Source organism: Orcinus orca, chromosome 20, assembly GCF_937001465.1.
Source record: "Orcinus orca chromosome 20, mOrcOrc1.1, whole genome shotgun sequence".
In the NCBI taxonomy this organism is placed as follows: Eukaryota; Metazoa; Chordata; class Mammalia; order Artiodactyla; family Delphinidae; genus Orcinus; species Orcinus orca.
This window is the reverse complement of record NC_064578.1, coordinates 49,037,785-49,058,533: the sequence shown is the minus strand read 5'-3', so window position 1 is coordinate 49,058,533 and position 20,749 is coordinate 49,037,785. Positions and strand designations below refer to the sequence as shown.

General features: G+C 57.7%; 2 protein-coding genes across 2 annotated transcripts; both read right to left on the bottom strand.

Annotated features, from left to right (window-relative positions):
* Positions 1 to 4,707: 4,707 nt before the first annotated feature.
* On the bottom strand, positions 4,708 to 7,481 carry APOE (apolipoprotein E). The gene is made up of 4 exons (XM_004271187.3): positions 7,380 to 7,481; positions 6,524 to 6,589; positions 5,850 to 6,039; positions 4,708 to 5,555 (listed from the first exon to the last, which is right to left on the bottom strand). The coding sequence occupies exons 2-4, from the start codon at positions 6,564 to 6,566 to the stop codon at positions 4,838 to 4,840; spliced, it is 951 nt and encodes a 316-aa protein (XP_004271235.2). The 5' UTR covers positions 6,567 to 6,589; positions 7,380 to 7,481; the 3' UTR covers positions 4,708 to 4,837.
* A 1,774-nt stretch (positions 7,482 to 9,255) lies between these two features.
* TOMM40 (translocase of outer mitochondrial membrane 40) lies at positions 9,256 to 20,630 on the bottom strand. The gene is made up of 9 exons (XM_012533484.3): positions 20,171 to 20,630; positions 19,393 to 19,460; positions 18,829 to 18,921; positions 17,857 to 17,958; positions 17,127 to 17,232; positions 11,603 to 11,725; positions 11,374 to 11,450; positions 11,152 to 11,254; positions 9,256 to 9,926 (listed from the first exon to the last, which is right to left on the bottom strand). The coding sequence occupies exons 1-9, from the start codon at positions 20,442 to 20,444 to the stop codon at positions 9,787 to 9,789; spliced, it is 1,086 nt and encodes a 361-aa protein (XP_012388938.1). The 5' UTR covers positions 20,445 to 20,630; the 3' UTR covers positions 9,256 to 9,786.
* Between the last annotated feature and the right edge of the window lie 119 nt (positions 20,631 to 20,749).

Genomic DNA, 20,749 nt, shown 5'->3' with positions numbered 1-20,749 from the left:
GTCCCCTGCACTGGCAGGCGGATTCTTAACCACTGCGCCACCAGGGAAGCCCCAAGACCACATGTTATATGATTCCATTCATATGTAATGTCCAGAATTGGGAAATCTATAGAGACAGAAAGCTGATTAGTGGTTGCCCTGCCTTGGGGAGAAGGGGATGGGAGTGAGGGTTAAAGGGTGTGGGGTTTCCTTTCTGGGTGATGAAATGTTCTGGAATTAGATAGTGGTGATGGTTGCAAACTTTGCAAATATACCAACAATCATCGAATTGTACACCTTCAAAGGGTGACAATTATGGTATGTGAGTCTCAATTTGTTGTTGTTTGTTTTGTTTTTTGAATATCTCAATTTCGTTGCGTTAAATATCTCAACGCAACTCGCTGCGTTGTCTTCACGACTTGACTCAACCACGTTACTCCTCTGATGATGGAAAGGAATCTGATGCGGCCTGGGGCCGCCTGGGCTGGGGCTGGGAGTGCCCAAAAGAGGGTCAAGAGTGCAAAAATTTTCAAAATGGAAGCCCTTTAGGATGAGATTCCAGGGATGGGAAAGGAGATCCTTGAATGTGTTTCTGGGGGTCATGGTGTTAGAATGCGGCGAGGGGTACCAGAACCCCCAGATCAGGCTCAAGATGCTGAGAATTGCCTTGCTCTCAGCACCGGACTGGTCCCCCGCCCTTTCAAGGCTGTAAAAGCAAGCCAGCCAATCCCGGAGGAGCAAGACTGAAGACGTCATCGGTTGCTAGGGCTCCCCTGGGCAGATTGCCACCCACTGGACTAGCCTTTAGGGAACGCTGAAACTCAGCTGGGCGGGTAGAGATGGGGGCAATTGGGGGATGACATGGGAACCAGGGCACAGAAGGGGCCCCAGAGTTCCCAAGGGTCATCTAAGCCTGTGCCCCAGGCCCATGACAGCTTCACTCTTCCAAATCTCAAACTCTCAGTGTCCCATCCCACTTTAACCTCCCAAAACCACAAAGAGAGCCACCGTCACGACCAGGAGGGACAGAAGGAGCCTTGTGGTGGGGTGGGGCCAGAGAGGCACTCCGAATGTTCCTTCCTGGGCACTGAGGCCAGCTTGGGTGGCCTGGCCCGAGACCTTTTTGAGGCGGGGGGTGGGGGGTGGGGGGTGGGGGGTAGGGGGGTGGTCAAGTTAATCTCCCTCACCCTAAGCCTCACCTGGCCACGTGCCTCCCTGTGCCCACCCACCTCTCTTCCTTCACCCCTCCCTCGTGGTGGTGGGGACCAGGTGGGGCACAGGGCTGAAGCCTTAGGCCCAAAGCGTCTTGCTCTTCAGCACCTGCACCTCCAACTTTCCCTGACTGTTGGGGACCCCCAGCTGCCAGAGTCCCTTCCCCACTCAGGGGACAGCCTTCCCCTCTCCCTGTGCCCTCTTCCCTTATGGGTCTTCATACCTTTCTCCCAGCCTCAGTGGGTGTCTCTCGGTAACCCTCAATAACTCCCTAACTCAATTCACACTGTGTCCCCAGGCCACCTCTACCGTCCCCTCCCCCTTCTCAGCAGGCCTCTTCAGCTCAGGGGAATCTGGGGTCACACAGTCTGCCTCCACACTCCTGCCCACCCCATGCCACCTCCAACGTCACTCTCATACTAGCTCTTCTATTCCCCCACCTTTCTGCCTCTGGGAGACTCCCAAACCTCCCTGGATGCTCTCTGGGGTCTCTATTCCCCCAATCTCCCTTTTGGACAGAGGTCTTTTTTTTAAATTTAATTTAATTTTTATTTTTGGCTGCCTTGGGTCTTCGTTGCTGTGCGTGGGCTTTCTCTAGTTGCAGCGAGTGGGGTCTACTCTTCGTTGCAGTGTGTGGGCTTCTCACTGCGGTGGCTTCTCTTGTGGGGCACGGGCTCTAGGCACATGGACTTCAGTAGTTGTGGCGTGTGGGCTCAGTAGTTGTGGCTCATGGGCTATAGAGCGCAGGCTCAGTAGCTGTGGCTCACGGGCTTAGTTGCTCCGCAGCATGTGGGATCTTCCCGGACCAGGGCTCGAACCCGTGTCCCCTGCACTGGCAGGCGTATTCTTTACCACTGAGCCACAAGGGAAGCCTGAGAGGTCTTTTCAACCTGTCAAAAGTGCAAAACCTCAGCTGCCAGGCTCCCGATGTGTGCCCCTCCAACCACTCCACCAGAAACTCCCTTCTCTCTGCTTCCCCACTGTCCAAGCCTCCAGGGCCCCTGTAAACGCCCCGTCTGCTCTTGTGCACCCTCTCTGGCCGCTCCGCACACCAAGCACCACCGCCCTTTCCTTCCACCACATCAATCCCTCAGGGCTGCCGTCCCCCTTCCTACCAGCTGCCTTTTTTTTTGGCTGCATCGGGTCTTCGTTGCTGCACACAGGCTTTCTCTAGCTGTGGTGAGCAGGGGCTACTTTTCGTTGCGGTGCGCGGGCTTCTCATTGCGGTGGCTTCTCTTGTTGTGGAGCACTGGCTCTAGGCGCGCGGGCTTCAGTAGTTGTGGCTCGTGGGCTCTAGAGTGCAAGCTCAGTAGTTGTGGCACGCAGGCTCAGTAGTTGTGGTGCACGGGTTTAGTTGCTCTGCAGCATGTGGGATCTTCCCGGACCAGGGCTCGAACCCGTGTCCCCTGCATTGGCAGGCGGATTAGTTAACCACTGCACCACCAGGGAAGTCCCATCCCAGCTGCCTTTGACTGCTAATGAACCCTAGCCGCTGGGGGAGGGTGGCCCTGGCCCCAGACTCCAGGTTGGCTGGCCTCATGTCCCCACACGCACGTATCAGCCTTGGGGTGAGGGGGATGGTTGTGAAAGGGAAGCACAGACACCACCCTGGCGGGATTGCAACAGCCCTCCAGCCAGCTCCATGCTGCCAATACCTGTTGGCCCCTCAGCAGCCTTCCCAGACATCTGCTTCCTCTGTGAGCCCCCAGCGTTCCCCACACATCCCGCAAATGTCTCCTCTCCTCACCCCACCCCACGAGACCAGAACGCCAACTTCAGTTTGCCAGTCTCATCCTCATGGCAGCTGTAGGAGTTTCTGTTTACAGATGGGGCAACTGGGGGGTAGCCAAGAACATTCAACGGCTCAGTGAGAGGCTCTAAGTGTCCTCCCCTTCTTTGTCCGTCATCTTCTCCCTCCCCTTCCTGGACTTCAGGCTGTCTCTCTGGATCCCTGCTGGGGTCAGCCTCCACCCCACAGCACCCCGTTCCAGCCTCCTTTCACAAAACTAACCAGGGTGGGGGGCTGCTTGCAATGAGGCGGGACACCCTCTCCGCTTAGCTGGCTTCATACCGAATTCAAGATTCAGATCTTCAAGTGGGCGATATGGCTGACGCCCCCGCCCTCACTGACATCTGGGAAACAGGTTCAGGGGACTTGGTCCCAGGTCCTGGGCACACAGTGAGTCAGCAGAAACTTGGGTGGGACTAGGCCCCCTGCCTCTGAGCCCACAGATAACCTCCCCTCCTTCCTCGGCCCCAAGGGTGAATCATCTGGTGGGGGCGAGGGGGGGCGCTGATTCCACAAGGGCAAGCGAGGCAACTTGGGCGAAGCTCGGAGTGCAGAGTGTGTTGGAGCCAAAGCAGGCAGAAGTCGGCCTGGGAGATACAAGTCCTGGCCCGTCCCTGTGATGGGAACCTTGTTCTGCTCCTCGGAGAACTGAGGACGTGAGAGGGGAGAGCGCCCGGCATCTCCAAGCTCCAGCCACGCTTCTCTGTGTGTCAATTTCCAAGTGGATTGTCCAGCCCTAAACGCCAAGGGGCCTGCTGCAGACCCTCGCAGAGTGTGCCTCTCTTGGCAGCCCGAACCCGGCAGCCTGAACCCAGCACCCGGTAGGCTCGTCAGGGTAGACCAGAGGCTAACCAACCAGCCGGAGGAGAGAAGGAACAAGAATGAGGGGAGAAAGACAAATGCAACAAAATGCTGGCGAAGACAAACCCGGATGAAGAAGGGAAAAAAGAAATAAGCGGGACCAGGGGCAAGAGAAACTGGAGGAGGGAGAGAGAAAAGACAGAGGTGGAGGAAAAGAGGAAGCTGGAAAAACGAAGCCTCTCTGGGACAGCGGGATGGAGGCAAAGCCCAGGAGAGGGAAGAAAGCCGAATTAGATTAGACAGGAGGGAGAATGAGAGGGGGGAAAAAAAGTGAAAATGGCTCACAATTAATGACAGCGATCTTAGGTCTTTTGAGTCACAAGGCTATGAAGCAGGTATTGTGAAGCTGGGCCCCTGGAGGCTCAGAGAGGTTGCTTTTTAATTTTTAAAATATTAATGAATTCATTTTATTTTGGGCTGGTCTTCGTTGCCGCACGTGGGAGATCCCACTGTGGACCATGGGGCTCAGTTGCCCCACGGGCATGTGGGATCTTAGTTCCCCGACCAGGGATCGAACCCGCATCCCCTTAACCACTGGACCGCCAGGGAAATCCCTCAGAGGCGTTGCTTTTTTGCCCACAGTAGTCAGGGGCAACTGTAGGGTTTAACCCACCGGTGGATTGGTTCCAGAACCACATCTCAGAGACAGAAGGGTAAGAGAGGCAGGGAAGAGAGTGAGCAGAGATGGAAGAAAAAAGGAGACTCAGAAAGGGGCAGAAGGAAGCAAAGACAGACTTCGAAGAGACAAAGGAACAGACCCACACAGGCAGAGGGGGCAGGACGGAGCACTGCGCGGCCGGTGTGGGGAAGGAACGAGAAACTGAGGCTTGAGCTGTGAGAAATCACACACGGACGCCCAGCAGCTACCGTGAAGCTTGATGAAACTTTATTAAGCTAGGGCCCACCGGGAGCTGGGGCAGGGACAGGGCCTCCTGTAGGCTGGGGGGACGTGGGGCCAGCACAGGAGCGGGGCCTCCCAGGGGGATGCGCGGGCACTCAGTTATTCTCGATGGGCGCAGAGGTGGGGCTGGTGGCCATAGCCAACTGCACTTTCTCCACCAGCCCAGCCCACTGGCGCTGCATGTCTTCCACCAGAGGCTCGAACCAGCTCTTGAGGCGGGCCTGGAAGGCCTCCGCTTGCAGGCGCATCTGGCTGCCCTGCTCCTCCACCTTGGCGCGCACCTCCTCCAGCTGCTCGCGCATCTCCTCCAGGTGGTCCCGGGCCTGGGTGCCCATCTCCTCCATCCGCCCGCGCAGTTTCTGGTGCCAGGCCTCGGCGCGCTCCCTCAGCGTCTGGCTGGCCAGGGTTCCCACGGTGGCGGCCCGCACTCGGCCCTGCTCCACCAGGGGCCCAAGGCGCTCGCGGATGGCGCTCACGCTGCGCTCTGAGCCCTCGAGCGCCCCCGCGCGGTACACGGCCAGGCGCTTCTGCAGGTCCTCGGCGTCGCGGAGCAGCCGTTTGCGCAGCTTGCGCAGGTGGGAGGCCAGGCGGCCACGCAGCTCGTCGGTGGTCTGGCCCATCATGGCCTGCACCTCGCTGCGGTACTGCGCCACGCGACTGCGCACGTCCTCCATGTCAGAGGCCAGCCGGGCCTGCGCTGCCTGCAGCTCCTTGGACACACGGGCCTGCGTCTCCTGGGCTATGGGGCCCAGCTGCCCCTCCAGCTCCTCCCTATAGGCCTTTACCTCCTTCATGGTCTCGTCCATCAGCACCCTAAGGGGCGAGAAGGAGGGAGCATGGGCGTGAAGAGAGCGGAACAGGGATCCTGAGCTAGAGTGATGGAGTGAGAGACAGAGAGGAACATGCCAGAGACAGGAAGGGTCGAAAAACAGAATCAGAGAGAGGTAAAGCCAGGAGCTAAAAAGGGAAAGAAAGCAAGAAGTGAAGAGAGATCCAGACCACCAAGAGCTGGTGATGGGGACAGAAAGAAACCCAGACCACTGGAAGCTGAGGGTCTGGAACGCACTGCCCACCAGGAGGGTCAGGGGCCAGGGCAGGGGCACTTACGTCAGTTCCTGAATGACCTGGGTGCTGAGCAGTTCCTCCTGCACCTGGTCAGACAATGTCTGCACCCAGCGCAGGTAATCCCAGAAGCGGCCCAGCGCCTGCTCCCAGGGCTGGCTGCCCTGCCACCGGGGCCACTCCCGCCCCAGCTGCACCTCGGGCTCCGGCTCTGGCTCCACTTCCGCCTGGCATCCTGCACGGAGCAAGTTCACAGCAGTCAATGTCCTCCTCTGTCCCCTCCAGGCACACAGTACCTGGTACAGAGTGGGTGCTCCACAAAGGCTGGTGGGCTTCATCAGAGCACTGGTGGGCAGGGAGGAGGTGGAGGGACACCCAGCTTGTTTTAATCACTTGGCAAGCATTGATTGTGTGTTCCATGCACCGCCATGCTGGGGTGATGGAGAATAAAACTAATCACAGCTGACGCTTAACTACTGCTCACTACCTGCCCGACAGCAAAGGATTAGAAACTGTTACAACTCTCACTTTAAGGATGGGGAAGCTGAGGCTCAGAGCGAATAAAACAGCTGCTCAGAACGAATGAATGTCGGAGAGACCTCAGACCTGGGGAGATAGACCAGCAAAAGAGGGGACCCAGGGACGGGAAGAGGGCAAGGGGTACGGCTGAGGATGGGAGGGGGAGGGGCAAGGAACCTAAGCAAACCCCATCCCCATACCTGCCAGGAGCGTGATCACCAAGGCGACCCACAGAACCTTCATTTTCTGGCTTGCGATTGGCCAACCTGGGGGAGGGAGACATTGTCACTCAACAGCAGTGGGGACTCCTCCCACTCAGAGCCCCGCCCCATCAGGTCTCGGCCCTCAAAGCCTTGCACCCCATATCTAATCCAATCACAAATAGTTGCGAAGCGGCCCGGCCCCTTCATTGTCTATTTAATTCCCATTGTCTTCTCCTATCTCCCCATCCTCAGGCGGTCCCTGCCAAAAATTCCATCCCTCTCTCCCAGGGTTCAAATTCCACTCACCCCACCCTCCCCTCCACCCCGGAGTTCCCTGTGAGCCCCAACTGGACTTCCTAAGTTCCAACCTCGCATTCCTCATCGTACCTTCACATTCTAAGCTCCAACTTCACATCTAAACGGTATCTTCCACATATTCGCTAATTTAATCCTCATTCAAAAGTCCTTCCACCGACGCTCTAGCTACCCTGCCGACACCCCTGGTCGCCGCCACCCCTGCGCCTCCCACGAACGGAGATCTTAGGATGATGGGGGCACTCAGTAGGTGCTCAATAAACGACAGTGACAATTGGTGGGCTCTTGCTATGGCTCGTCTGGTTTTCCTACAGGTCCAGCTGCTCCCCTGACCCCACCTTCCAGCCCAGACGGGATGCCCCTGCTGCCCACGCTTCTTCTAGGTCCAGTCCCCTGCCTCTGGCCTCATCCCCTGCTCCTGCTTCTGTCCTGGCCCAGGCGTAGGACCGCCACCTCCTCCTCCTCCCCCCGTGCACCCCCAGCCCATCCCCCACAGAAACCCTGAGCTGGACTTTGCGCCCCCAGCTCTGCTTCTCACCCGTTCCTGGGGAATGGTGTCCTTCGCTTCCTCCGGGGCTGAGTAGGAGTCAGGGATCCCAGGTTCGTCCAGTTATAGGGCTCCCCCTGCCCCGCCCACTCCTCCAGATCTAGGGCAAGCTGGGCCAGCCCCTGTCAGGTCACGAGGTGGGCTCTCCTCCCCCTTCACACACAGCAGGGAGGCGGAGGGGGGTGGGGCTTGGAGGCTAGCAGCTCCCACTCCCAGCCTCCGTGAAAAGAGATGACATCTCACCCAGTAACTCAGGCGCCTTCCTCCATTCTGGTGGGTGGGTGAGTTGGGGACAGGGTGCTGGGCATGGAAGAGGAAGCAGGCAGCTGCCCGGAACACCCATTCCCTGTCCCTCTCTTTTCCAGCGGATGGATGAATAGAATTTGAGGAAAGGGCTGGGGGCCCAAAATCCTGGGTCCGAGGAAGAAGCGTGGCTGCGGTCTGGGATTTCTGGGTTGGGGGAGAAAGGAGCTGGAGGCCCAGACAGAAATGGCATGGGAGTTCTGGGGACAGTGTAAGGCATCTGGTAACAGCCCAGGCTTTGAGAGTGAAACCTGGGCTTTAACCCTAGCTCCCTCTTGGGCTGTGACCTGGGGCACGGGTGAATGCCTCTCTGAGTCCCCTTCCCCACTTGTGACTTGGAAATCCAGCATTTCTCCCCAACACAAGCATCGTGGATTCCAGGAATCGGTGTGTGTTGTACCTTCCGCAGGGCTTGAAGCATTCGTGTTGTGTTGCCTGGTTAGGACTGTGGACTCCGGAACCGAACTGTCCGGGCCTGAATCCAGGCTCTGCCGGTTGCCATCTGTGTGACCTTGAGCAAATGACCTAGCCTCTCTGAACATCCAGTTTCTTGGTCCACAAAACCGGGAAAACAGTTGCACCTAAAACCGTCGTTCGGCGAAGCAACAGGCTACTATATGTAGGAAGTACTGAGCAGTTCCTCGCAAACAGCAGGCCCTGAGTTGGAGTTAACTTCTGTGATGGGCCACAGTGGGCCCTTACTGTCCCCTCCCTCCTTAGCATCTCTGTGACATGAACGCCAGCTGTTACACAGATGGGAGACAACTGAGAAGAGATTCAGGATTGAGGTGGATGGTAAAGCCACACTGGACGAACTGGAGGAGCTGGGATTCACTCCTGGTCCTTTGAGGGGGTGGGAACATTGGACGCCATGGGGTCAGGGGAGGCTGGATGCCTGATCCCAGGAAGGGAGCCCCAGTGCCAGCCAGGCCCAGGCCTGTTTGTTTGGGGCTCAGCTGGCACCGGCAGGGAGCCGGTGGGGTGGTCTCTGGGCCCTGATGGCTCATCACAGGTCAGGTCGGCAGCCTCCCTCCCCAGTGTGTGAGAGGCGGGGTTTCGGCTCCTCTGTCTGGCGAGGGCTCAGGGTGTGGGTCTGCCTGAAGCAGGAGTGACCGACTCTGAACTCTCTCCATCCGGGTGCTTGGATGCTTCCTAAAGCTTCTCGGAGCTCTGACCTTCCTATCAGAAAGTCCTCACACCCCTTCGTGCCCTGCCCCTTTGGGAACCTGGAAAGACCCCGGAGTCCCAGCTCGCCACCCCCACCCCTGCACCCAGAGACAGCCTCACCCCTGTTGCTTCAGTTCACAGGGACAAAGTCCTCTGCAGCCATGCTGGCCAGGCCAAGACCACAAGACCATGCCCTCCTGGGGAGGGAAGGCCTGTGATGCCCCTGTAGGGAAGGTCACAGGGAGGCTGTGTGATCCTCGGCCAGGCCCCTCCCCTCTCTGGTCTGGGCTCTGGCCAGGGACTCCGCTCGATTCCCTTGGCCCCTGCTAGTCACTGTGGGAGGTCAGACCAAATGAACAGGCCAAACGGACCACAGACACGTGGAGGAAAACAGACGCCTGCCATTTCTTTTTTTTCCATGTATATTTTTTGTAGGTTTTTTTTTTTTTTTGTAAAATGTCCCAGTTCTTCCATAACTTATAAACATGATTTATACCGAAGGGTGGATGGGAAAGCGGGTAGGGTGGAGTGACTGGGGATGGGGAAGCGCCTCTTCTTGCTGCCCCCTGGGGGCTAGGCCTAGGGCCCTCTGGGGCACGGGGACACTCCAACACCTCCCTGAGGTTGTCTGGCCGCCTCTGCCCCTGGTGCTCAGAATCCCGGGCGCCCCTAGATTCCAGAATCCCTTCCTGGACCCCAGGCCCACCGGGCACGCCGCCCCTGGTACTCCGAATCCTGACGTGCCTGTGGTTCCAGGAGCCCCCCGCCACCTGCGGGGGTGATGGGTCCCCTCCTTTCCGCTGCCCCCCGACCCCCGAGGAGGAGGGAAGGGAGGGGGAGGGGGGCTCAGGTCTCCCCTCCGTGGCAGGGGGAGGGGGAGGTGGGATCTGAAGGAGGAAGGGCGTGGAAGGCAGGGGCCAGGAGGGGCTCAGCCGATGGTGAGGCCAAAGCCGCACTGGAACTTGTTCTTCCGGTGATTCAGGAAGGCCCCGAGGGCCAGCGTCAGGGGCAGGGGTGGGAGCTTCTTCTCCAGCGTGGCGCCCACGATCCAGTTGCTGTCCACGGAACCTATGGGTGAACAACCGAGCTTAGAGCCTTGCGCTGGCTTCTCGCCCCATCCCCGCGAGCTGCCCTCCGGCCCACCTCAGATACCACCGGCCAGACCACGGACCGTGCTGTCCCCGCCACCCGAAACCTCTTCACGCCCTCCAAGTACTTCAGCTCTGCGCTCAGTGACCCCTCCCTTCCGGGAAGCCCTCCGCCACCCCATGGGCCCCGTCATCCCAGTCCTGTCCACACCAGGTCGCTGCTCTCTGGGGATGGGTCTGTCCCTCCCACTGTGAGCCCCGGGGCTTGGGGGTGGAGGTGGGAGAAGGGGCCTGGTCACTGCTGTGCCCCCAGCATCCTCGGCACAAGGCCGGGCACAGAGCAGGTGCTGAGCATCTGCTGAATGAAAGACTGAAATCTCTAACTCTACTCAATACTCTGTAATGGCCTATATGGGAAAAAAGTCTAAAAGTGGAGATATGTACACATATGGCTGATTGACTTTGCTGTACAGCAGAAACACAACATTGTAAATCAACTATACTCCAATAAAAGTTTTTTTTAAAAAAGTGAGAAAGACTGAAATCTCCTCCAGGGCCTGTGCCCCAGGACCTGACAGGTGTGCAAGTACCTGGTGCGGTCCCCACAGGGTGGAGCCTGAGAACTCACTGAACCCAAACCCAGCCTCTGACCCCGGCTGCCTGCAGAGCAAGGGCTCGAGAGGTGGGCAGGGAAGGCGGGCTTCAGAAGCAAAAAAAAAACAAAACCCGACAACAATAAAAACCCCCAAACCCAATCCCTGGCCCTCCTGGCTGCCTTCGGAAACCCTGACCCAGGCCCACTGAAGCGGCCCTTCCAGGGCTCTCTCCACACACCCCAAACCTGAGAGCCACTGAGGCCCAAGAGGAAACTTAAGACTAGAGTCGGTCGGCCTCGGGGAAGGTTCCGGATCTGGCTGTGACTGGGCAGCCTCCCTAACGTGAGACTGTGGGGTCGGCCGGCTGTGCTCCAAGTTGCCTTCCACTCATGAGAAAAAGAAAAGCGAGGGCCGTGTGCGCAGACTGGGAGAGGGCCACTCGGGGGTGGTAGGTGCAAAGCTCAGGGCCCAGGCACCCATCCACCCTCTCAACTAGCGTTCCTGGCAACCTGGGGGCCGGCACACTGCCCTCTGCCATCTCCCCAGCCGGTATACCCACTCAGAGCCACCTCCTGCCTGTTTCCCACACAGGGGAATGGAGGCCTGTACCTTTGAAGAGGAGGTTGGCCTTGGGCAGATCCAGCTGGTACCCGAAGGAGACACTTGTGTCCTGCATCCTGGTGCTGGCCTCGAACTCCACGCCCACCTGCAGCTGGGGGGCCAGGGCGACACACACGGGTCAGCCACCCAGGCTGAACTCTCAGGCATGCCAGCCCCGGGCACCCCACACCCAGCACGTGTGCCGCGCGGCCAGTCCCTGGACCAGCTCACCTGGTCACTGGCTTTGTGGTAGTATGTTGCATGCATGCCCGCCTGACCCAACGTGACTGTCGCCAACCAGTTGTTCACTGTAAGAGAGCAGGGTGGGGGGTGGGGCAGGTTACCAAGGGGGCTCGGCATCTGGGAACCCAGGTTTTCCCCCATCTCCCTCAGAGCCAGGAGTCCAGGGCCCCAGGCTCCTCCTCCCTCAGACCCAGGAGTCCAGGGTCCCCAGGCTCACATGTGTATTTCCCAGCTAGTGACATAACAGTGCCCTCCTCCCCAGGCCGCCGGTGGTAGACCAGCTCTCCGCCCAGGGCCAGACACGGCGTGATGCTCTGGAGGTAGTGGGCCACGAGGATTCCTGCAGGTGAGATGGGAAGGTATTACTTCTGGGCTCGGTGGTTAGTTTCTGCCCAGCTGGACTCCCGCTCCCTCAGGCCTCCCACTCGGGCTCTTTTTTAAAATTAGTTAATTAACTGATTTATTTATTTTTGGCTGCATTGGGTCTTTGTTGCTGCACGCAGGCTTTCTCTAGTTGTAGCAAGCGGGGGCTACTCTTCGTTGCAGTGCATGGGCTTCCATGCACGGGCTCTAGAGCGCAGGAAGCCCTGCGGGCTCTAGAGCGCAGGCTCAGTAGTTGTGGTGCACGGCCTTAGTTGCTCCGCGGCATGTGGGATCTTCCCGAACCAGGGATCGAACCCATGTCCCCTGCATTGGCAGGCGGATTCTTAACCACTGCGCCAGCGGGGAAGCCCCAACTCGGGCTCCTTGCTCAAGCAGTTCGCAGGGCTCTGAGGTCAGCCTCCCAGGCCCCCTGGGACCTCATCTGCTCTGCACTGATTTGTCTCCATTTACAGAGGAAGCCACAGAGGCTGAGGGGGTAAGTCACTTCCACATGGTCACACGATGCATCAGGGGCAGAATCCAGGCCTCCCCAAGCCCTGAGCCCAGGCTCTGAGACACTATGCCGCCATGAGCAATAGGAAGGATAGGGCTGGTAAGAGCACACCTCGGGGGGCCAGACAGCCTGGGTTCAAATCCCAGCCTTACCACTTGCTGGTATAGTAACCGCGGGCCACTGGCCTCGCTTTGCTGTGAACGGGACACCCCATGAGGTTGTGAGAAGAAGTAGAGGGCTGGATGCAGGTGCGGTGCACAGGGAGTGCCTGGCACACAGCCAGCACCCGGCAGTCAGGAGGACGGGCCCTGCTACCTCTGTCCCTCGGCAGGAGGGATGGCTCTGACTGAGGCCGCCTGAGTGTCTGTTAACCCATGACTCCACCACTGGGCTGAATTCCTTGAGCCTAAGGACTCATTCGTGTCTGTCTTTGAAAGCCCAGGAGAGGAGACGCCACAGATGTAATCTCTGTGGAGAGGAAAAACCAGGGAGGAAGAGAGAGTGACTGGGGGTTGCAGAGGGAGTGGTGACAGACAAAAAGAAAACAAGAGACATCTCTGTAGAGACAGGGAAACAATCAGAAACAGACAGATGGGGACTTCCCTGGTGGTCCAGTGCTTAAGAATCTGCCTTCCAATGCAGAGGATGCCAGTTCGATCCTTGGTCAGGGAACTAACATCCCACATGCTGCGGGGCAACTAAGCCCGTGCACTCTGGAGCCCGCGCGCCACAAGCCGCAACTAGAGAGAAGCCTGCGTGCCGCAACGAAAGGTCCCGTGCACCACCACGAAGACCCAAAGCAGCCAAATAAATATAAAAAAAAAAAAAAGAAAGAAAAAAAAGAAAATAAATGGAGAGGGGTGGAGGAACTGAAGATTCCTAACCTGACAAGACAGAGGAGGTGAGGACAGGCGACATAAGCTTAGAGTTGGACCCCCAGCCAGAATGAGGGAGACCAGAGCAGAAGGGAAGGTAGGGACAGGGAAAGCCCAGAGCCGGGGGTGGGAGTGGGACGAAGCCTCGGGGACAGGAGCACGAGGTGTGAACCGGAGACGGGAAGGCTTCCCAGACAGAGATCAGAGGCACAGACTAGGGACCGGCTCTGGGAGCAGGGCAGGACAGGACGACAGGATCGGGCTGCTCATATCTTCAGGCACACCTGGGTGAGGGTTGCCACCAGGGGGGCTGAGCGAGGCTGAGGGCTGCTGGCCAGGGCTCTGGACGTGCCCTGGGGGAGGGTGTGGTCAGGGAGGGCTGGAGCTGGCTTCTCCCCATGAGTAGATGACACAGATCCACCTCCTGGCCCCTACCCCTTGAGGCGGCTGTTAAGCCATTACCAGCACACCTCTGGCCAGGAGCAGCCACTCCTTCAGTAGAAGGGGGACCTCAGGCCCACACAGGGAAAAGTGACCATCCAGAGATCACAAGGGGACTTAACTCAAGAGTCTCTGGCCACGATTGGAACTGAGTGCCTCGCGGGCCCTGAACTTCTCTCCCACGCCCCATCTCCCGGGCCTGCCTCGCCCTCTGCTCCCCAAGCCCCACCCCTCTCCCTGGTCTCTTGCCCCAGTCTCACACACTCCAAGCAGCTTCGCATGCAGCAGACAGGGATCTTGTTAAAGCACACACCTGGCTCTGCTCCCCCTTCCCCGCTCCAGAACCCGCTATGGCTCCCCAGTGCCAAGGAGACCCCAGCTCCTCAGGGCACAGGTGCAAGGTCCCACGTGGCTCGTCCCCAGCTTTGAAACAGGCTTCCTCCGAGAGCTTCACAACTCACTGCGCAGCGCTTATCTCCACACAGGCCTTTTTCTTGAACATCCCAGCCCTTCCTGCATCTCTCTCCTTAAGTTGCTCTGTTTTTTCCTCCCACTTGTGTCCACACCCAGCTCCCCCGGGAGCTCCCCAAGGCAGGGGCTTTGTGAAAGCCAGTGGCTCTCAACCAGGGGCCATTCTGCAATGTCTGGAGTGGCCATGAAGAACCTGTTGAGTTCAAAACCCCATGAGAAGGAAAGAAAGTGAGTCAGAGGTCTGTGAGCAAAGAAGAGGCCTTGGGCAAGGGGCAGAGCACAGACCTGGGAAAGGAGCATGGTTTCCCGAAACCTGCAGGTCTGGGGCCACATCTGGATCCCTGCGGAAAGTCACCTCGGGCAGGAAGGGCAGGCACCCAGGGCAGATGCTGCGGCGGGGAGGCAAGCACCGAAGGGAAGGTGGTTCTTCGCCTCGGCCCAAAAGAACGGCTTCCCACCCTCCCCACACCGCGCTCCTTGGGGCTCTGTCCATGCAGAGCCCTCTTCTGGGAGCAGTGCCCTCCTCTTCCCCTGCCTCGGTCTAGACACTGCCCCTGTCACTCCAGGAGAGATGGGACCTCCGTTATAAGCTCTCACGGCAACCTCGACCTTCCCAGCGTAGGATTTCTCCCAACAGTAATGCAGTCACTGTGTGATTGTTTGTTTAGAGGCAAATGTCTCCCCCACTGGCCTAAGAGCCCTGTGAGGACAGGGAAGGGCCGTGTGTGTACGTGTGCGCGCACGCGCGTGTGTGTGTCCCAGCAACACCCCGCCCAAGGTGGGCACATGCTAGGTGCTCAGAATGAAGCAGAGGCTCCAGACGAGGGGCCAAGGCCACGGCTGGGGACCACGTAAGACAGTGGCTCCTCAGTTAGGCCTAGGCCGTGATTCAAACTCCAGCTCCTCTGCTTCCTAGCTGTGATCCTGGGGGACTGATTTCACCCTGGGCCTTGCTCTCCTCATCTATGAGAACCCTGATCCGCCCGCCCATGTGGGGCGGCATGGAGATGCAACCCAGAGCGAACCCTAACTAGGCATGTCACGCCCCGCACTTGGGGCTGACAGCTTCTCCCACTGCCTCCTTCAGCAAGGTGAGCTCCCTGCAATTGTGCCCATGAGATGGATGAGGAAACTGAGGCTCAGAGCGGGTGGAGCGCCCAGCTGTCAGTGGTCAGTTACTCATGTGCTCAGCACTGACCTGGGACCAGAAGTTTTGATCAGTCCCTGAAGGGAGGAAGGGACACCTGTAGGAACTAAGAGACGAGAGTGTCACTGGCTTGGGCTCCAGGGAGGAGGGACCTAGAGGCCAGTGTTGAGGAACACGAAAGGCTGATGCCGGTGAGTGTTTGAGGGGGCAGGGGGCCCTGTGCCCTACAGAGGAGCATGGACTCTGGAGGCAGCCTTGCTGTGTCTCCTTGGGAAGCTACTTGCCCTCTCTGGGCCTCAATCAGACGGGGATGACAGCAGCGCTACCCCACAAGGCTGTTGAGAGGATTCCACGAACTGTTTGCTCACTGCTCCATCCCTAGTGCCTCGAGGGACTGAATGAAGGACCGGGTACGCACAGTATGCTTAGGACCTGATGAAAGGCAGGAGGTGAAAAACAGGACCTGCTGTGACCACCGCTCACTCCTTTGCTCAGTATTTTCTGAGCGCCTACTCTGTTCCCAGCAGGGCTCCAGGTGCTGGGCATACAGGTATCCTGGCTTCCCACCTTCACACCCCTTTGCTCAGCACGTACTGCCCAAGAGCCTGCTCTTCCTGACAGAGCCAACAGCAGACACAAGAATCCGGAATCACCACCTCCACCCTTCTAGTTGCTCAAGACAAAAAAGGCTGACCTCTCATCTCGGACCTCCCTCTATCTCGCACACCCAACCCAGCAGCAAATCCCATCGCTCCACCTTCAAAGTACATCCAGATCCCGGACTACTTCTCACCCGCTCTGCTGCCACCAGGCTGGAACCCCTTGTAGTCTGTTCTCCACATGTCAACACAAGTGGTCCTGTTAGAAGCTAAGTCAGATCCTATCCCTCTCCAGTGGCCCCAGACTCAATCTGAGTAAAGGCCAAAGCTCTACAAAGCCTTAAGTGATAGCCCTGTTAGCCTCTGACTTCTTCTACCACTTGCCCTCCTTCCTCATTCATTATAGTCCCAGTCCTCCTTGATGTTCCAGTGAAGGGTCCTACCTCAGGGCCTTTGCACTTGCTGTTCCTTCCGGCTGAAAAGCTCTTTTCCCATATATTTGCTTGGCACCTTCCCTCACATCCTTCAGTCTTCATTTTCAGTTATCACCTATGTAACGAGGCCTTCTCTCAAGATGCTGCCCACCCCTCCCGAGGCCGTAATTTTTCCACACAGCTCCATCACCCATCTGCTTTACTTATGTCACTAGAATGGAAGCTCCCAGAAGACAGACCTAATTTTCCTTTGTTCACCACCATATCCTCTGGACGCGGAAGACATAGAGTACGTGATTGATAAACTCACTCAACGAATATAGAGAAATCAAAAGCAGACACTCAGAGACAAAAATAAAAAAGGGGGAAGCAAACTGAAGAGATCAGAAGTCCAGACATTAGTCAGCTGGTGCCTGCCCCCAGCCAACCTAAACAGCAATGTTCCTCCTCCAACTCCATCTCAGACTTACTTGCCTCCCCTCAGCTGCACGTAGACTCTGCCTGCCCCCGAGCAACCCCAGAGCCCCACGAGTAGTAACAAGAACAGCTCATTTCCTTGGGGCCCATCACATGCCTGACCCCATTCGAAGCTCTCCACACATGACCCACTCAACAACCCTGTGAGGCAACCCAATTTTACAAATGAGGAAACTGAAGCCCACGAGGGTGATGGAAGCTCCCACAATCGCAGTTAAGCCAGTGGCAGAGCTGGGACTTGAACCTGCTTTCTCCCCAACAATGCTACGGGCTTGATGTTCTGTGTTCTGAAGTCACGCCTGCCCGTGACTGTTTCTTGGATGGTAGAAGAGGGCCAGCGAAAGAAATGGATTTGCTGGCAAAGCTGGGACTGGGGTTTGATCCCCCCACCCCACCCCCGCCAAGCCCCATGCCTCTTACCTGAACCCACCAGGACGTCTGGGTTCCCCAGGGTGACAGCCGCCGTGAAGTCGGAACCCCGGTACTCCCCGTCCACCTGCCAGTTCACAAACTTTGACTGCTGGGTCTGTGGAGGGGAGGGGCAAGTGTGAGGGTGAAAGCGAGGAGGACCCCATGGGGCCCTCCCAGGTACAAAAAGCCTTTTAGTCCCCATACTCAACCCCCATTTCTTGTTTGTAGAGAAAACGCTTCAGTCTCCTAGACCTTCCCCTAGGGCAAATCCAAACCTTTTCTAATCAGGGAAGGAAGGGAAAGCAGAAACAAAGGAAAAGCAATCAAATAATAGTCAAACAATAGTGCCACGATAAGGCGGAATCCTAGCTCTTTCTCAAGGATATAAAAGGCCCCCCACCCAGGTGCAGGATGGTAACGTCAGGCCGAGCAAAAGATTCCTGGCATTTCACCCTGTTACCTCACCATCAACCAACCAGAACAAAGTCACACGTCCTGCAGCCCTCCCCCCGAATTTGTCTTTAAAAACTCTTCCGTGTAAACTATGGGGGAGTTTGGGTCTTCAGAGCACAAGCCACCTGTATCCCTCGCTTGGTCCTTACGATAAACCTTTCTCTGCATCAAACTCTGATGCTTTGGTCTGTTTGGCCTCACTGTGCGTTGGGTTCTTGGATTCAATGCCAAGGGCAGCCTGGTGCCCAGGGTGGCTGGGGGAGCAGCCGACTCGACCCCCACTCACCTGGATGGCCATCTTGGACCTGAGGCCGGGGCCCAGCTGGTGAATGATCTGAGCATTGAGGCTGCCACTATTGTCCATGTCACCCACCAGCACGGGGAAGGCCTGTGGGGCAGAGGGCAGGGTTAGAGGTCTAGCATCATAGAAGTATATGCGTGATGGGCCTCGGTGAGAAGCCTAGGATTAGAAAGTCTCAGAAGAATGAGGTTCTCTCTTCCAGGAAGCCCTCCAAGACCACCTTGGCTGAGTTAGGCTCCCCTCTGGGCTCACACAACCTTTGGGTTCCCCCATTTCAGTCCCACTCTCCCTGGACTGTTACTCTCTGAGGACAGGCTGCTCCCTTTCTCCAGTAGGCTGTGAGCCCCATGGCTGTTTCAGTCACTGCTATGTCCCCAGCACCACCCAGCACAGGGCTGGGCACAGAATGGGAGTTACAATGAAGGTTTGTTGAATAAATGAATTTATTGCATTGAAATCATTAATATAATCAAAGACCTAATTTAGTCCCGCAACTCTGTGTCCTGCCCAAGCCTCCTTCCGGGTCTCCGGTTTTGCCTTCACTCCCCTAACCTAGCCTTGGCAGACAGCCTGAGAAATGCTATCTACCTCCAAACCATTCATCTGATCACGTCTTTCCCTCACTTAAATCTTTCTGTGGCTCTCCTGCGCCCCCTAGCGAAAGTTCAAATGCCTAGCTTGGCCTTCAAAGCCCTGCAAGACCTACAGCTCAACCCTGCCCACTCTGGGTCATCACTGTCTGGTGACCTTGGTGTCCCCAGACTCAACCAGCACAGGGCTGGGCAGAGACGTGGGCGTCAGGATGAAGGGATGACCCAGGTTCCGATGCACCTTGGAGAGACAGTCTCCACCTCCCAACACTCTCAGCAGTCCTGGCCTCCTACTGACAAAGCCTTCTTCGCCTGACTGGCTGCATTGTTAGAAGATACAGTAAATGAATGGCAAAAGGAACCTCACCTCTGTTGGACTCAGCTGCTTTGTCCCCACGTACGTGACCCCGAAATGGTAGTTGGACTCCCCGATTGTGCTGAGGGCTACTGTGTGGTTCACCTGGGAGAAGAGGGAGGGCTGTGGTGACGAGTCTGTGGGCCACCCCTTAAGGAACCCAGTCGAGCCCACTCCCAGGACAGCTCCTCTCCTGCCTGGGATGGGAGATACTTGCCAATCTGGCTTCCCCATCAGGGCATCTCTAGGCTGGACAGGGGATGAAGACTGGGAGGTGTGGCCTGACTGGATTAGAGACTCAGAGAAGGGATGTGCTGGGGCTGGGGCTGGGGCTACACACCTGGTACTTCATTCCTGCCTGGATGCTGGCTGAGGGGGGATGGTGTATCTCTGGATTCTGGGTCCCCAAACCCTACCACTGGCCGCTATTGTGTGATCAGCCCGGCACTGAGTCTCTGAGTCTTTCCAAGTATCAAGGAGCCCAGACCTTTAGGGAGGAGTAAAAGGGTTGTACGTGCAGATGCAGGGGGATGACCGGGATGACCTCTGGAGGATAATGGGACCAGGAAGGCTCACCTGGAAATGATTACTCAACCCTTTGTTGACTGTGAGCTTGACACCTTCCATCTGAATAGGAAACAGCTCTAAAGGAGAGAGAAGTGCTGTCACACTCCAACACACACACACACACACACACACACACACTTCTCATCCCTTCCTTCCGTACCGTCCTCGCTTTCCCTTCTCCAGGGATCCCAACCAGTAAATAGCCTAGTGGATGGGCCCAGGACCAAGGCCTTTGCCTGCATCCAAATTCCAGGGCCACCACCTACTACCTGTGTGACCTTAGGCAAGTTACCTTATCTATGTCAAACATCATCTGTAAGTTGAAGATGCTCACTACGCAGAAATATTGCAAGGATTTAATGAGTTAACACATACTGAATGCCAGGACGGTGCTCAGTAAGCTGCTGCCACCACTTTTGTTATCACAATTACTCCAAGCCAGGATCCAGAAGCTTTGGGTCCCACCTCCACTGACCCTTTGCTGACACTGTGACCTTGGGCCACAGTTTCCCTCCCAATCACAAGAGTCTGGCTTGGCTGATTCCTGGGGCTCCTGAGGTCCCTAAGGCTTTCTCTACTGCTCTGGCATTCTATCCTGAGGTTCCACCATTTGATCCCATCGTTCTAAGCCCCAAGCTCAATGTGCCACCATTCGATCCCAATGTCAACTCCTAACGCTCTGTTAAATGATTCCAACGGTCCGTGCCAATTCCCAAGGTCCTCAGTGTGCTCCTCCTTCCCCCGATATCCGGGCCATCACAAGCCCGCCGGGCCCCTAGCCCCTCACCCTTGCACTTCCGGTGGCACTCCTCGAACGTGCCCGGGTTGGGCAGGCAGCCGCAGGCCCTATCATCCCCGGTCCCTCCAGCGCTGGCGGCCGCAGTCCCCGGCGTCCGTTCGGAACCTCGACCTGCGCCAGCTCCAGCACCCAGGCCGCCCCCGATCGGCGGCAGTGTGAAGCCCGGAGGAGAGGGCGGAGGCGGTGGCAGTCCCACGAGGGGAGGCGCAGGCGGCGGCGGCGGCCCTGCGGGCGGCGAGCTAGCAGCCAACACGTTCCCCATGGTCGCCTGCAAAGGGAAAGGTCAGAGGGCAGAGGTCAAGGCCCGCAGGCTCCAGGCCCAGCGCCAGCGAACACCCCTCTGCTCGGAGCCCCGTTTTCACGCGCGGCAGCGCCTCCCCCGGTGTGCTCCGCTCCCACCCCGTGCGCCACGCGCAACCGAACCCGCTGCCGCCGCCGCCGCCACCACCGTCGCCCCGCCCCGCCTAGCCCATTGGTTTACCGGGCCCTGGTGTCCGCCCACCAGCTTCAGTGTCTGGCCTTACTATTGGAGTCATGGATGAAAGTCCCACCCACCTCTTTGGAACG